The following is a 17,079-nucleotide window of genomic DNA, read 5'->3' as shown; positions in this document are numbered from 1 at the left end:
GGACTGCATTCGTGGTTTTTACAATAGACAAAAAAATAAAAAAGAGATCTCAGCTTAACTTCCAGTCCATTTTTCTAGTCTTGTCCGTTGATAAGAGTAATTCTCACAGATACAGACAAGTAGTCTTTGCTTGCCTAAATTGGTGTATAACAAGTGCACATCTAGGGATAATACATTCTCATTCAGTTTCACAACCAGGACCTGGGCAGAAACCCAGGAAAAGCCTATCTCTACCTGACATCTGATTACTGACTAGCAAGGAGTTGCCATCCAGAGCAATTTTTGTAACTCATGAAATATCTGCATCTTCTACATTAACAGAGAGGAAGAATATTTCAGAGACCTTATTTCGTGGGCTTTGAATTTAATGTAGGATATCATTTATACATGAATATTGTACCTCACATCCCATTATACATTCATGGAATACTGTTTAAGTGGTGTAGATCACACAAAGCTTTAAATGGTTCTTCCATTGCAGAAAAGAAACCTGTTTGGCACACTATTCTGCTTTAGTCAACACCCAGAGACAAGCTGTCTATGTAGTAATAGATATTTTTACAATAAAAATTTTCAAAATCACTGTTAAATATTGTAAATTATGTTAATCTTTCAGAGATCTCTTCCCATTCTCATTATCAGCTGACAATTGATGGGAAGGCTCTTGAGACTGAAAAATAACATGGCAGAGCCTTGGCCTCATTTCAACAGACTCCAAGCTGTATCTTGCATTTTGGCATGGCTTAGCTACAGGAGTGACTCAAGTTTGTCTCTCTGAGGGAAAGATTTGCATTCTTTCCAATGAGGATTTCAGGTCTGAACAGTGTTTCAGTGTGCCAATCCACTGTTTGTATTGAATGCTAACAAACACTCAAAGCTTAAATGCATATTTTGCACACCTAATAACTAACCAACAATAGCAGTTCAGATGCAATTAGGAGTTCAGATTGAGTTTCCTGAGATTACTGTCAATCTTATTACTTATTTGTTCTATCATATTGTCTTGAGGCTGCAATTTTTTATTTTCTCCATATGATGTGTACACCAACATGAGAAAGATCATGCTTCCTCCAATGATCTTTAAATATAACATGTTTGTGCATAGCTTTCACCTGGTTTTCTAAAGTAGACCTGGTTTCCCTGGATGTGTATGACAAGAGATGGTACAGTGTCATCGAAGTGACAAAGAAGTCCAAAGTCTGTCCAGCCCAGGCACCACATTGGCCCAGCATGACAGACTGCACTCCAAACTCCTCACTTTCATGATCAGGTGCATATTAATAGGAACAGAAGCCGAGGAGCCCCAGTCAGTGTGAATGCTTGGCGAGGTTTGTAGTCATACTTTGAGTTCCAGAGGTGAACACTTACTGTGCCACTGCTGCACCCTTTTTGGTCACTTCTCATTATGGTGGATGATAGTGCAGTAAAAATTGCCTGTTCTATCACACAGTTAATCTTACTTTAGACAGTGTATGCCAGATGGCATTATCTTGGTGTTTCATACCAAGATGAGAAGAAAGCTTGATTCTATTCCAGAGTCAATGTAGAAGGCCTGGGTGAAGGGGTGAGGAGGGTAATAGGTTTTTATGGTGTATTGTATGGGTATTTTAATTTTGTATTACAAAAGTTAGTGGAAAAATCAGATAAAGAATAGTGTCAGCCTTGAAACAGTATCCAAATAACTTATTCAACTATAAATATGCCTACATTTTCATTCTTTCTGTGGACAGTCTTTTGATTATCTTAATGATTCCACACTCTTGCTTACAGTACCTAATCAAACACATAGAGCCAGAAGATGATGTAGCCCTTGAAATCAAAACCAGGCAATGTTTCTGAACTTCACTGCATTTGTTTGTTCTGCTCTAAGCTTTACTCTGCAAAGGTCTGTGCAAGTTACTGCTGAGTTACTAGGCTTCTAATTCAGAGTCCAGAGTTTGTAATGAAATCACGGTGTTTCCAGCTGTCTGCCGGTTCCCGTGCCAGAACGGTGGCGTCTGTGAGCGACCCAATGCCTGCTCCTGTCCCGATGGCTGGATGGGCCGTCTCTGCGAAGAGCGTATGTATGCCATCCCTAACTGTAATCATAAGGGTTTTGTTGGTAAGACAGATGAATTTACTGCAGTGAACCAGAAGAGGCATAAGAGATAAAACCATAAAAATCATTAATATATTCTGCTTGACAAATGTAAGGGAACAGAAAGGTATATACTTGGCTTGTTTCTAGAAAAATAACTGTTCCCTTACATCTTCAAAGCAAAATAAGCACTTTTTAAATTGATGTGATTTTGTTTCTCAGTGCTCTTTCACTGTGGTTGAAGAACACTTTGTTTCAGTTCTTCAAAGTCTGTTTCTAATAGCAATACCTGATAGTTTTGGGGAATGAACAGTGGTTAGAACAGAAGAGACGTGAGTGTTCTGCTGGTGGCTACATTAGTTTCTTGGCTTCCATTTTTATCAGTCTGTGGTTATGAACCTCATCAGTTCATGTTCAAATAATGTAATGTGTCACATTTTCCAGGCTGTCCCTCCTGACCTGTGTACTTGTCCCTCACAAGTTCTAGACTGGTTTTTCCTGTCATGAATTTCCAAATTATTAGAGAACTGGATCTGTTGTCACTGAAAAGAGCCAAATCTAACTCTCAAATCAGATTCCCTGGGTGACATTGGGATGCCAGTTTGATCCATGTTTCTCTTCATGGTGGTCTTAGCACAAGGAATTTGGGAGATTTAACCCTTTCAGCCTGGCATAGCTGCTGCATGAGGAGCCTTATTACTGTACATATAGTAAGGCATAGCCTATGTGGAGAGAAAAGGAGGTGCCTTTATTTAGTATTTAGTATTCAGTATGTATTACAGCGACCTGAGAGGGTCTTCAGGGTGAGAGACATGGATGAGAATCTTAGTTCATGATCAGAAGGCTGGATTTATTGATATATAATATATAATACATTATAACTATACTAAAAGGAATAGAGAGATGAGTTGCAGAGGCTTGCTAAGCTAAGAATAGAATAGGAAAGAATCCATAACAAAGTTCTGTGTCCAGCAGAAAGCAAGGACAAACTCTCCCATGAGTGGTCAGCAAATCCAAATACTCACAGAAGACCAATCACAGATGCTCCTGTTACATTCCACATCAGCAGATAATTATTGTTTACATTTTTCTTCTGGGGCCCCAGCTTTCCAGAAAGGACAAATCCTAAAAGAGAGGATTTTATGAAAAAATGTCTGTGACAAGTATGGCCCTGATGTAAGGTTTTAGCATGTCAAAGATCTACAGCAGGGGTGGTGTCACTGTCCCCAAATCTGAATCACTGCCTCTGACTCTGAATATGCATGGAAACCTACAAAAATTGTGCACATTCTCATCTACTAAGTTGACTGTACCTGCGCAGCTTGATGTCTGCTGTGCACCAGAAGAGGAACCCCTACCCCAGTCTTATGCAGCCCCCATCCACCGTCCCAGTATTAAACTCTACTGGAAATGCCTCTTGAGGGTCCAAATTTGAGACCCAGCTCAACTTTTGCTCTTCTTAGAGCAGGTACGCTCAAGTACTTTGTTCACTTAGCATAGTGGGGATGGTAGTTTTGTGAAGATACTTAAAGCATGAACACATGGGAATTTTGCACATCTGCTCCTAGGAGCAGTGTAGCTCGATTGCTGCTCTGTCCAGAGGTCATCAGCGGATTGGTATGTGCTTTGTTTCTTCCCCAGAGTTTCCAGCCCTAGCCTTTTTCACCCAAAATGCCTTATATCCAAGCTGCCTTTCCCAAGGGGCATATAGTTTCACCTGTCTCAGCATGTTTTCACTGGCCTAGACAAAGTGCTTTTCTATGGGCAGGGCACAGATTAACTTGTTTTGGATGCTACATCTGCAAGCCCAGAGCATTCACAAACTATCCAGTTTTTTGTGATTAAAGCATGAACTGGTGTTGTTAGCATCATCACAGAAGTGGCCAATGTCTGTGGATATTACATGTGAGATACAAACAGCCCTGGCTCATTTCCCATGAACACAGAGCCTACAAGCACCTGAAGGACTCCAGCAATTGCTCCAGCCTATCCATTTCTTTGCCACTACTCTTTGTCATATCTGTCTGTCATGCCAGTTGTATAAGCTGCTCATGCCTGGTGGGTAGGTCCTGCTCAGCTCTGCTGATACTCCATGCAAACAGTTCAAGGGGAAGTAGAGTTTCTAGTTAAACATAAGCTCATCTCTTGCACACTCTATTCTTTGCTTTCATGGGAGATAATTATTTTTTCTGGTTCTCTTCTCCTTAGCAATATGCATTCTGCCATGTCTCAATGGAGGTCGCTGTGTGGCCCCTTACCAATGTGACTGCCCCCTCGGATGGACTGGATCACGCTGCCATATGGGTAAAACTTCTCACCTGCCTTTTTTATCACTTTTTGGGACTCTGCTAGCAATAACTAGCACAGTTCTCTAGGGACTCATAAAACTCCTGAGCTTTTCAGATAAACCCAGGCCTACAATAAGATTCCTGGAGGATTTGCTGTTCCCAGCTGTAAACTACCTTCAGACTAGTCCCTCCCTGATGAGTCTTTAAAAGTACCAGAAAAGCTTGCTCTCAAAAAGGACAGACAGTCTCTGCAAAAAGCTGTGCAAAGGAGAAAAGGTTTCCAAGGAGAAGAATAAAACTATTTTTCTCAATTCCAGGTGCATGATTTTCATTTCCATCTTCAGGAAATGCAGGTCACCATTAAATTCACAAACAAGCTGCAGGTATTACAGAGGTTTTTCACCACATAGCTGTCTGGTTTGGTGGATGCCCACTGATTTTGTGGGTACTGAATCAGGACAGAGCACACCAAAGCAACGATTTAAGGGTGATTGAATTCAATAGATACATTGTACAGAGGTGCCTTACATTAGGTATCATCTAAGTTCTTTGAGCAAATTCAATGTGCACTTCTTTTTACTAGATCTCTTACTTGCACCTAACCAAAGGTGAAGGTCATGGAGCACACAAAAATAGTGAGAGGTAGGAGGGGAGTGATTCTAGTGTCCAGGTTTGTGGCCTAACCAGTCTGTTTATGTGTGATGAGGTTGGCTCTACTTATGGAAAATATTTGAATCTGAGTTTAGAATATGGGATTTCATATGAAGACTGAACAAACACCAGATTTTGAAAGACTTTTCCCCGTGAAAAGACAATAAAACTCAGCAACTGACTGATTACTGAAACATCTTTCAATCATTGTTAAATCTTAAACACTTACAAATATTAGCTATTTTTAAGCATGTATTTCAGTTTCTTCAGTATTTTTATTGTCCAGGTGTACCTTAACTGATTTACAATAGGAGCTTAACATGAAAGCCCAGTTTTGCCTTCCTGCAAGACTTTGAAGTAGCTGATGGGGTGAGCTGGGAAGGAATTCATGCCTCTGTTAATGAATGTTCATAGTATTTGTTTAACTGATAAGAATGGTGAATCTGGGGGATAAGCTGTGCAATATACTGCAAACCAAATCCTTCTGCAGAAAATTGAAATACCAGAGAGAACATTTTCACTCTGAACTATTGCATTTTGAAGGGACTCTTACCTAACACATAATGCATCATTTCCTCTCATATTTCACAAGCTTTGCAGCTATAATAGGTGCTTGAGGAGGATAGATGGCTTCTTGGCTTTTTGGCCAGCCATTCAAATCTGTACAGGGTTGACTTGCTTTTCAGTAGCTAAAGGGAAAATTATAGTGAACAACTGCATCTGCATCATAAACACTGCTTATGAAGTTTTTTAATCATTTGTTGTTTCAGCTACTGATATTGACATTTTGCTGTGATAGAGAAATACTTCAGTGACAGCTAAAGATGTTTTGGTCATATGCTTCATTCCAAAATCAGAAGTAATTGTCAACATTATGCACTTGGTGCACTTAATTGTATATGGATGGTCTATCACAATAGCCTCCTGGCCATTGTTTGTTCTTGTTTGGCCCAGAGGAACTGGAGTAGGTTTTTTGCATTCCTACTGTGACTACTCATTTCTATTTCCTGTCATTCCATAATAATTAGTGCTCCCTAATGCATATTCCTTGCAAAAATATTACCCAGACTTTGTCCTCACTATGGCATTATCTGCTTTAAAGTATTCACATATTTCCTGCAATATAAATGTTTGTGTTTGAAGGACCTCATTAAGTGTATATCTAAATTGGTTCTATAAACTGTGTGGTTCTTTACCTTTCAATCTCAAAATTGATAGGAAGACTTGAAACCTTGACTTGTGTTTGGTTACGTGATACCCTTGGGTTAGACTGTCACAAAAAAGCATGTTCAGCCAGGCTCAGCGTGACCTGTAAGGCAGACAAGGGTGTTTTTTCTAATGCCCTGTTGCAACTAGTCTCACCTCTTAGGGCTATCCAGTGTCTTTCAGGATCTTACTGTCATTCTCTGCTTCCTTTCCTTGTCTCCATACGGGTGCCATTCCGTGAAGTCTTCCTCCTTGCTTGCTATTGATCTGCGCATGGCTTTCTCACCTTCAGCTTCCTCTGCTTTTGCTGTCTCTTTCTATACTTTTTTCCCATGTCTGGTGTCTGTTTGTCCTGGCTAGTGTTAATCTGTCACATACCTTTAAAAAAAAAATCTACAGTTTATTCCTGTTCATTTCATGATTCTTCTAATTCTTGCTCCTACTTCTGCTTGCATTCCTTTGTTGTGTTAACTGGAATCAAAGAACAACAGAATTTTTAAGGCAATGTGAAATTACCCACTGGTTGTTTCAGGCAGCTCATACAATGCATCCGACAGCAAAAGTAGTAGAAGGAGTCAAATCACACTTAGCAGATGTATGCTTCTCAGGCTGCCCTTCCCATTCTTAAAAGAATAAGGCAGGATGGATTTTCAGTGTCCTGCTACTATTCCTCAACAAATCAGCTTGTTGTGGATGTGCTCATTAATGCAAATTTGTGTGTGTTTGTGTGCAGCTGTTTGCCACTTGCCTTGCTTAAATGGTGGGAGGTGCATACGACCAAACCGGTGCTACTGTCCCTCTTCCTGGACTGGACCTGACTGCTCTAGGTAAGTGTCAGTGAGCACTGTCCCAGGGCTAGACTGAATCACATCCTACTGAACTCTAAATCTGAGGAATGAGCAAATAATTTTAACATTTTGAGCATCTCTAGATTCTGTAAATCAGTAACCTTTAGATGCCTCAAGTTTCATGGGCAATATGTAAAGACCTTAGAGGGTACTCTGCAAAATGATTGCCAAACTTGTAGCAAACTCTGAAAATTCTGTCTTTACATGTAATCAGAGAGGCAAACCCACAATGTTTAGACTGATTTTTTTCATTATGTAAATGGAGGTGGAGTTTTGACATGTAATACAGAATGTTCTTTGGGAAATTTTGGTGGCTTACTCTTTACTAGTGTTCATTTTGAGCTGTATACACCTCAGCTAGGTCCATGTTTAAAACTGGGGTTATGCAATGTTTATTATGGCTTATGTAAGTCATCTTACACCCAGCATTGAGTGATGTAATCATTTAAAGAGTACAACAAGGTGCCTCTGAGGCAAGTCCAAGTTCAAATCTCCTGGCAGCTCTAGGGCCATGATAGCAAAAAAATGTGTATACCTCAACTCACACAGCCTCTTGCTGAACACAGTGGTCATTATTCTGGAGAGCTAAATAAGAACCAGATGAATATTACTATTTTTCTGCAGGAAACAGATGAAGCCTGTGACATTGTAATCTTTTCTGTTCTTCTTTCTGGGCAGAGAGTGACAGACATTTCTTCCTATCCCTCTGATAGACAGTTTATCTTAAAACTATAGAAGAGATGCTTGACTGACAAATCACATTGTCCAAAACAAATAGTGTTCAATTGTCAGCTGTGATTATATGTGCCTTTGTGAAGCAACTTAAATGTATTGCCAACAAGCAGTATCTTTCAGCTTTAGAAAGGTATGCATCTGAAGTCTGGTAGTATATCCATTTAGGACATGAAGTAGAAAAGCCCAAATTCAGCAGGCATAATAGCCAAAAATAGTGGAGCTTATCTCATGATAAAAGTTTCAGGCTATTCCCAAACCAGACTATCCTTGGCTTCTTTTGTTGGGTTTTTTTGTCCAAATCCATAGCTCTGTGCAGCAGAGCACAGAAGGTGGGTCATTAGCCCTGGAGGATTGGGGTCTAGCAGCTTGTTCCTTCTAGAGAGGACGTGTTTGAGAGGACATTTCCCAAACATAACTGGATGGGTGAAGAAAGAAACGAGCTCTGAGATCTGTTTCACATTTTGTTAACTTTTGGCCTCAGTTACTTGTGGCTTTTTATGGGATATGATACCTAGGAATTCTAAAAAATACAGGCAAATAACATGATAGCAGAGATTCCCTGCTGCAGTTAACAAGGTGTGGATTTATAAGGGGAAGCTGAAAGGTCCCAAAGTTTTTATCAGCATGCAGAGTAAGACTAGTTCCAAACTACTCTGTGATGAGCCATGACTTAAATTAAATGTCAGATATTTCTATTTCCCATGGCACTCTCTCCACCTCTTTGAGCTGTGGCATTCTAATCCATGGTATGCTTTCAGACACCATCCTCTTGTGCCTCAGTGTTGATCATTTGATATGTTCAGCACACCACTGATTTTACTTTGTTTTTGATGCAGGAAGCGGAAGGCTGGATTCTATCCCTTTTAACATCAGAGCAGCAATTCTGCATTCAGATATCTTTCTTCAGCCTAGGCACCAAGACTTGGATTCTAATGCATTGTAAATCAAATCCATTGTTTCCCTTCCCCCACCCCTCCCCAGCTCCCTTGTTTTGTATTTTATTTTGTGATACATCTTTCCATTTTTAAAGAAATCCTCTGTATTTTTCATTTATAAAAGTATTATCAAATATATGCTGCTACACAAGTGTCATACACATACAAATGTAAAAATTCCTACAATCCACTGAGGAAGTGCTTGTTTAAGGTGAAGTCCCTCCCATTTCTTACGTTAATTAAGCTAATTAAACTGTACTATACTGCCAGCCATGATTAAACAGAATATGGCAACTCTGCTTAGAAGCTGTTAAAGCATACTACTGTCCAGCAACTCAACAGTAAAGTGTGTTACACAAGGCTGAATGAGCCTCTAAACTCTGCATTGGGCCTGTCTTGGAACTTCAGTTGATAAAAATTATAACTGCATGTGATAAGATCTGCGTTGTAACCACAGTTTCTGGTGAGCATAAGAAGAAGATTCTGTAGTGTAGTTTATGTGACATTAACTTCATTGGAGAGTTACTTAATGGGAGGCATCAGCATGAGTTTTACATGAGATTTCTTAGTAAAAGCGATGAGGGAACACCATCTCATTCAGAGAAGAATGGATTAAGTCTAGCCAACAGGAGCCTTTGAAGCTTTCAGACCTACAGGCTGTTCAGGTGTAGCTCTAAGCTGAATAATCCAGGATCCAGCAGTAGGAAGCAGATGGATCTCTGAAACTCGCACCTTCCATTTGCCATGGGATTCACAACCTGCCTGTAACCACCATCCCTTTCCTAGATAAATGAGGTACATCTCTTCATAGGTGAATGTTTTTGATATCTTAGGATTGGGTCCCAATATGGGTCCCAATATCTGACTGTCCCTGAGATGGAGAGAGAAGGCACTAGCTAGGTTTATGAGTGAAAGTTTGCTATTGCTTGCACAAATGTTGTGGTTTTGTTATGCAGAATCCTCAAAAAATTGGAAAAGACCTCTCTTAAACACACACAGGCAGAAATGCTCAGCTGACTGAGAAATACTGAGAGCATACATCTGAGCAAATATGATCAGATTTCTCATTCTTAGACTGGTGATCCCACTGTGTCTGAGGAAGACACACATGAGTTCCACCATTAAGTCATTCTCTGATGAACTGAAATGTTAAAATTTATGATTAAGTAGAGTGGTGGAATTACAAGACAGAAATCGCATGCATTGCACCTTTCAAAGTCACATGTTTGGTAACTGTTATCGGTTAGCAAAAAGTCTGATCTATGAGAAAAGATCTTAGAGTCAGAACAAGAGTCATTGATCAGAAGCTCCATTTTTCCCAATAATAACAGAAAAGTATAATTTGCAGTTATCATTGGGAAAGAAAAAGAGAAATAAATTTTACCTTCTGTAGCTTCCTATTCCTGCTTAGTTACCTCCAGATTAAGAGCCTGCACAACTGCCCCACCCCACTTTATGGATGTACCTTCCTTTTATGCATGAACCCTGAGACAGGAAAGTGATAGGACACCAAAACAAGCTCACAGTTACAGTAACAGGGCTCTAGTAAATACTGACACATAACTGATGGCTGTTAGCCCAAAACCAGAAATGGAGAAGAAAGAAACAAGCAAAGTTGTCAGCCATTAGGAGCTTTCAGCCCATTAAAAGAAAAACAGATAGTAAAGAATAGGAGTCATTAGGGGATCAAATTAATGTGAATGTAGATTCCTTCCCAGTGGGAGCTGCAACCAGCTGAAGAGTTGTGGTTTTAGCTCCCACAACCTTCTTTTTCTAATGAACTCTGCTAGCATGTAGCAAAAATCTTCTGTCTCCCAGCTCCACAGCCATCGACGTTTACAGCTTTGACTGAAGTTAGTGTTCAGTAAGTACTGTCCACCTTTCAGCACACAGTCACCACCATTTGTAGTCACTTTGTTCCTTGACTTCCTTGCTGCCTTAACAGCAAATGAAGGAAAGCTGCATTGAGCAACACAGGACTTCTCAAGGGAAAAAGTGGATAGGTGAGAAAAGTAGATCTTTATTTATATGTCATTCTCATGTTTTTGTCCCTTTTCCAGTGTGCTTCTCTGGTGTGTCCTCTGACTCTGTCCTGGTCGTGTCCAGAGCAGAACAGCAGTGGTGAGGAGAGTGCTTAGATCTGGCAGGACATTGCTGGACAGTTTAGGGCTGGGGAATAGCTTTTAGCACCCCAGCTTCACACTAGTGACTTGTACATGGAGTCCTGGGATCAACCCAGTCAACATGTTTTTTAAGGAGATATGGTGTTAGGACAGAATAGCTGAAACTAGAGGCTGTCATATTAGTGCTATTGATGATGTTTTGATACTTGCTGGAATATTTTCCCCACCCTACCCAGTACTGTATTGTCATTTATGTCACTGCTTGTTGTGTGTTTTAAACGACTTCCATGTGATGCACTTTACACTGTAAATAAAGTTGCACCCTGTTTAGTACCTATATAGAGGCAACATTGTATTCTTTTTGTAAACCCTCACAACAATTATATTAAGCTATTAATCTTTAGGATCTGATGGCAAAGACTACAAAAATAGACCTCCACTTAAGCAAAAAGACAAAACAATTGCCAGCAAACTTAAGAGGTTGTAATGGATTAGTCCAGATTTGGATTTGCAGATAAAAAAGCAGTTAGCACCTCATTTTTCAAATCCTTTGCTCTGCTAGGGCAGACCTGTAAAGGCCAAATTTACCACTGGTGTGAAGAGGCAGATTAAAACCTGCTTCACTCACTACTGAAGGAGATACTACTTGTTTTATTCTGCACCAGTACTGGAATTTTTAAAGGTATGGAAATGCCCATATTCCTGGACAAGTGAGGTAAAGAATCACTGTAACAGGAAGAGAATTTTTTAACTCAAACATGACTCCTCTAAACAAATAGCATATATTACATAACAGGTAAAAGATTTAGAATGTGAAGTTTTTGGAGATACTGTTGTAAACCTGACAATGTATGGATACACAGGCATAAGTGGAGACTTGGAAGTGCAAAATGTGGTCAATGTTTGAAACCTTCCCCTGAGCCTGCAACTCAAAAGGTGGAAAGGTGGTGTGAGGTAACTGATAGTGTTAATGAAGCCCTGAAATTCAATGTGAATCTTATGAAAATATAGAAATTTGCAGTACTTGAAATATGGGTAAAAATCCTTAGTGGGAACAGCTGGGATGCCTGTGCACATGGACTTAGATCTTGTGCATGCTCTGGAAACACTGAGAACTGCCTTATTTAAAGAGACGTGTGGTAAGAACAGGCTCTTTCCCTGCCCCTGTTCCCTTTGTTGTGACCATTAAACAAGCTGAAACTCTTAAAAGAGTCTACTGACACCTATGTCTCGCTGCTAGGAAGTACACTGGGAAATGTTTGTGTTGACTCAGATCTTGGGGGGTCACTGGACAGGATTAGTGTGTGCTAGCACTTGTTAACATGAGGAGTCACCCTTACACTTTAACAGTCTGACCAGAGATCTCTTTTGCATCTCAGAGCAGGAACAGTTTGTGCACCTCTGAAATGTCTTAGAGCAGTTTGGATCCTCACTGCAGAAAGGATCCCTGCTGCTTTTACCGCACTGCAGATTGTTTTCTGGGAGAACACACCCTGACCACACATTACCAGCACCAAGAGACAGGAATTGCAGTCCCCAGAGGCAAGTCAGGTGGAATATACAGTATCATTATTGGTCTGTTTCTCTAAGGTTATTTCCATTCATGCACATGATGCAGAATACTTCTTCACATATCCATCCCATTTACAGAGAGCTCCTCTCCTAGGAGCAGGGCTGCTCTTCCATTACCCTTGCTTTCTAGACTGACACGTTGCTATTGCCTGCCAATGTCAAGCTCTGCAGGCTTGCCACCTCTCCCTGCTGAGCTTGGAGCACTACAAAAGCTGGTGCTCTTCACAAGGTAATGACAAGGTTCTTCAGCGTAGGTTTGTCATTCATGCCAGATGTCCCTCCTGTAGATGGACCAGCGTGACCACATACTTGTTTGTGCTGTTAAAAGTATCATGCATGGCCTGATGAAGAGGACATTTGAGTTTCTCCCAGTCAGTGGCAGACTGTGCCACCACAAGAAAGTCACTTCAAATCTTCCCATTTTATGTATGGGTCAGATGAGCCCCACCTTCTTCCCCAAGGTGCTGCAGTTTTAAAACGACAGATGAGATTTAAGCATCATTATCATCTTTACTAATGATAGCCCTTCTGCAGATGTCATCTGCACACCTCCTTGCTAGCTCAGTGGACCAGCACTAACCTTAATCTTTTCAGTCTTGTATCTTTGCTGAATGTAAATCTTCCTCCTTCAAATTTTCATTTGCAACCAACATCTGCTGAACAGATTGTCCTGAAAACTCAAGTTCTTTCTCTGTCTCCTGAAGCTTTGAAGCTATGACAATGTCCTTGAGTCCAGACTGGCACCAGTTCTGTTTGGACCCAGAGCCTGCATGCATGGCAAAGGCCAGAAAAGGAGGCTAATGGACAGGGACAGATTGTCACTGTGGTGCTGCTGGCCTGCACCACATAGCAATCCAAGAGCACGGTGAGGACTGATCCTGGATCTCGACTGAAGACTCTTCTCTCCTGGATGACAATTTTGCCATGCTGTATCCCAGCAGCCTCAGGAAATCAGTCTGTCGTTATGCAACCAAGTGGCAAAGAACAATCACAGCAGTCACCAATCCCAGCTCACCTATACCCCGCAAACAAATCCAAGACTTTCCTAGCTGCCTCTTAGTCATGCCTTCCATTCCTATCTCCTCCTAGCTGCTTCCTCGGTACATTTATTCCACTTTGTTTTCAATAGTCTGGCTGTAGTACTTCCTTCTCTGTTGGGAGTGGCATGATTTTTTGCAGCTAACTCAGAAGTCACCAGGATTCATTGGATGTGAAACCAACGGCCTCACTGGCTAGGAGGGAGGCACAGTGTGAAGAGTGATGAAGCTCTGCAATTGCCAGTGTAGGCAGGACTGGCAGCCTCGGCAATACACAGTGGCAGCCCTACAGAGCTAAGCACTCCTTCATCTGCTGCTGCCTCGCCTTGCCTTGCCATCCCTTCCTTTTGCACTCCTTGGCCATGCTTTTAGTTTTACAGTTACAGGTTATGCTTGCAGCTGCTGGGGGGGGGGTGCCTGCATTTTCCAGGCAGACACCAAAGCACAGAGCAGAGGCACATCCACATCAGCTTGCAATACCTGGGGAGAAGATGCTGTTGCCTTCTCTGACTGCACTGCAGCAGCCTAGGGTTGCCCTTTTCCCTGACATCTGCTCCACTGTTGTGGGGAAATCACAACTAATTTCTGCATCTGTCCTTGTGCAGCTCTGTCCAGGAAGCTACAATTTCATAGGTGAGGTCATGAGCAGGGTCCTAGGCTGGTGTACAGGACACAGGAGTCCAGCAATATGCAGAGACCCCATCTACCTCATGTGTACATACCTCATGAGATACCGTAAGCAGGTCCCAAACATTGTTCAGTGCCAAAGGAGTTATTAAGGAATTACTGCTCTCAGCTGCTTCTGGAGGGGGCGATATCAACTGATAGCCTCCAAGCCACACAGAGCACCAAAGCCAGGCTGCATGCCCGTCCCTGGCTTAGCTGGGGAGGCAGAAAATTCTTCAAGAAAAAGGTAGGTTCACAACACTCTGCAAAAACCAAAGCCTCAGAGTTGGACCTTGTCCTGGCCCCAGACAGGGAGAGGGTGGAGCTAGGCAGTAACACCAGGAAACAGACATGAGAGCCCAGGAAGGACCACAGTCCATCCCTGGCAAGTAGGATGGGGGCAGAAATCCCTGCAGTGGTTACTGGTCACACTGAACAGGGATCATCTTACAGCTGTGCCCTGGCAGAACCTGGACACAACTCCAGACCCATCTCACCTAGCATGCGGCATTTGGGGAATTCCCAAAGGTGAGGGGAGGTTTCTCCATGCTGGAAAAGAAGGGGTGGCAAAATGGGAGGCTCTGTGGTATGACAAGAATGGAAACCTCAAGAAAGCTGCAGTTTAGAAAGCACTTAAGTACATGGTCATGTCGTACAACCATTAAGGGTACTAAATTGCACCTATGCAGTTAAAAACATGTTTAAGCATTCTTCTGGGCTGCAGCCCTTAGTCAGTGCAAGATTATAAGAAATATGAAAAATTGTGTCAGCCCTGTAGACACTCCTGAGATGGCTTCTAAGTGCCTGGCACTGAATATCTGCCATCAGCTGAATGTAGAAAGTTGATAAAAGAGGTGGCTGTCCAGTCAGGTATTGCTAGGCCAGATGTCTGGTATGATTTTATTAAATAGCTTGGTTAACAATGTAGGGTAAGGGATAAACAACTCATTAGTTAATCTTGTTTATTGCAGGGAAGTGCTATAAGCGCCTGTGAGAATAAATTACATGAAGGAAGGCTAATCATAATAAAGGCAAATGATGTGAAATTAACATTAGAAATGACAAGTCAGTGCTTCCTGAGGAAAAAAAAATTAAAAAAGAATGTGCTCCTGGGGAGAGAGGGAAGTGTGAAGGCAGGCTGATGACCTGGCTATTCCCACCCCCACTTTCTTTGGATTTCATGCTTGGGAACAAGCAACACTGGCAGAGTCCTAGGCAGATGAGAGGAGAGCAAAACCAAGACGAGCCTATGGCACTGGGGAGATGCAGCAACAGAGCTTGTAAGAATTTTAATTTGTCTTAATTTTGGTAGTATGACTTCTCTCTGGCCAGCACCAGTGAAATAATGTTCCTGCCATTCCTGTGTGTGCTGGCAGCTGGTATCCACATGGGAGGAGGAGGAGTATCACAGAATCTTGAGTCACAACACTCTGAAATGGCAGGTAAATAAGGGAAGATAGACACAGCTAGCCAGGGGCAGGGGGCAAGCAGACCCTGTTCATGCCACCAAGGATCACACTGCACAGCACCTGTCCAGAGCGTGATTTTGCAGCCTAAATGTTCCAGAAGCATGGGGTTCTTCTGATTTCATCCCTGGTAGGATTACATAAACCAGATATGAGTGGCTGCCATGTATAAATACCGCTTTTGAGGACACTTCAGGCAGGAGTCACTAATGGTAGGTAAAACAAAGGATTGAATGTAAGTGGAACTGATATCCCACTGCACCAAGAAGCATATGAGTTTTCTGGGTTATCTGTGGGGCTCTAAGGAAGCACTGGACTTGATGAGTTGAGTTAGTGTAAATCACGGCATGATACAGCATGATAAGCACACTGTACAGTCAGAGAGCTAAATCCAGAAGGTTTCTTATGTTTCTGCTTTCAAGAAGCTACTGGGTGTATTTGAGACTTTCAGGTTATTCATGAAAAGATGCAAAAGTAGTATAGAATGAAGTTTGGCTGGGCATAAATTACTTGGTACACAGACACCAGCACTCAGAAAACCATCAAGAACTTAATGACCAAGAGTTAGAAAAGGGAGCACTGTCTATCCATTTACATTTCCCAGAAGACCTGTAATTGAGCCTTAGGGCAATAGAGGTAAAAGCTATGCAGCAAAAGTGTACCACAGAATCATAGAATTGTTAAGATTGGAAAATAGCTTTAATAACATTGAGTCCAGCTGATAACTTTGCACTACCAAGACCACCACTAAACCAAGTACCACATTTACATGTCTTTTAAATGCCTCCAAGGATGGTGACTTCTGGGCAGCCATTTTCAATGCTTAGCAACCCTTTCAGTGAAAAAAAATACTACCATCCAATCTAAACCTCCCTGGTGCAACTTGCTTCCACTTGTCCTGTTACTTGTTATCTGGGATCAGAGAATGACCCTCACCTGGCTACAACCTCCTTTCAGGTAGTTCCCTTTTCTCCAGAATAAACATACCAGCTCCCTTATGAGTCTCCTCATGAGACTTATGCTCCAGAACCCTCCCCAGCTCCATTGCCCCCTTTCTGGACACGCTCCAGCACATCAATGTCTTTCTTACATTAAGTGTGCAATGTCAGGTGTACAAGTCTGGGCACAGCATTCAAGGTGGGGCCTCACCAGTGTCTAGTACAAGGGGACAGTCATGTCTCACAGCCCTAGTCCAAAACTATTGCTGCTATAGGCTAGGATTCCATTGTCCTTCTTGGCCACCTGAGCTTCCTGCTGGCTCATGTTCAGCCAGATGTTGACCTGTACCTCATGGTCCTTTTCTGCTGGGTAGCTTTCCAGTCACTCCTCCCTTCATCGTGTGATGTTCTTGCGACCCAAGTGCAGCATCTGGCACTTATCCTTGTTGAAACTCCTACAATTGGCCTCAGCCCACCATTTCAGACTGTCCAGATCCCTCTGCAATCCCTTCCAGCAGATCAACACTCCCACCCAGC

General features: G+C 42.0%; 1 protein-coding gene across 1 annotated transcript in view; it reads left to right on the top strand.

Moving 5' to 3' along the window:
* Positions 1-9,547, top strand: part of SVEP1 (sushi, von Willebrand factor type A, EGF and pentraxin domain containing 1) — a 114,757-nt gene extending 105,210 nt beyond the window's left edge. The window contains exons 47-50 of the mRNA XM_054287487.1: positions 1,964-2,059; positions 4,286-4,381; positions 6,956-7,049; positions 8,642-9,547. Of these exons, the coding sequence (XP_054143462.1) occupies positions 1,964-2,059; positions 4,286-4,381; positions 6,956-7,049; positions 8,642-8,672 (317 nt within the window). The 3' untranslated portion in view covers positions 8,673-9,547. The remainder of the gene's footprint in view (positions 1-1,963; positions 2,060-4,285; positions 4,382-6,955; positions 7,050-8,641) is intronic.
* The last annotated feature ends 7,532 nt before the right edge of the window (positions 9,548-17,079 follow it).

The sequence above is a fragment of the Melozone crissalis genome, unplaced genomic scaffold (genome assembly GCF_028551555.1).
Source record: "Melozone crissalis strain CALT ecotype California unplaced genomic scaffold, PUWL_Pcris_2 ptg000005l_1, whole genome shotgun sequence".
NCBI classification, from domain to species: domain Eukaryota; kingdom Metazoa; phylum Chordata; class Aves; order Passeriformes; family Passerellidae; genus Melozone; species Melozone crissalis.
The sequence above is the reverse complement of the archived record's forward strand: the minus strand, read 5'-3'. Positions and strand labels throughout refer to the sequence as shown.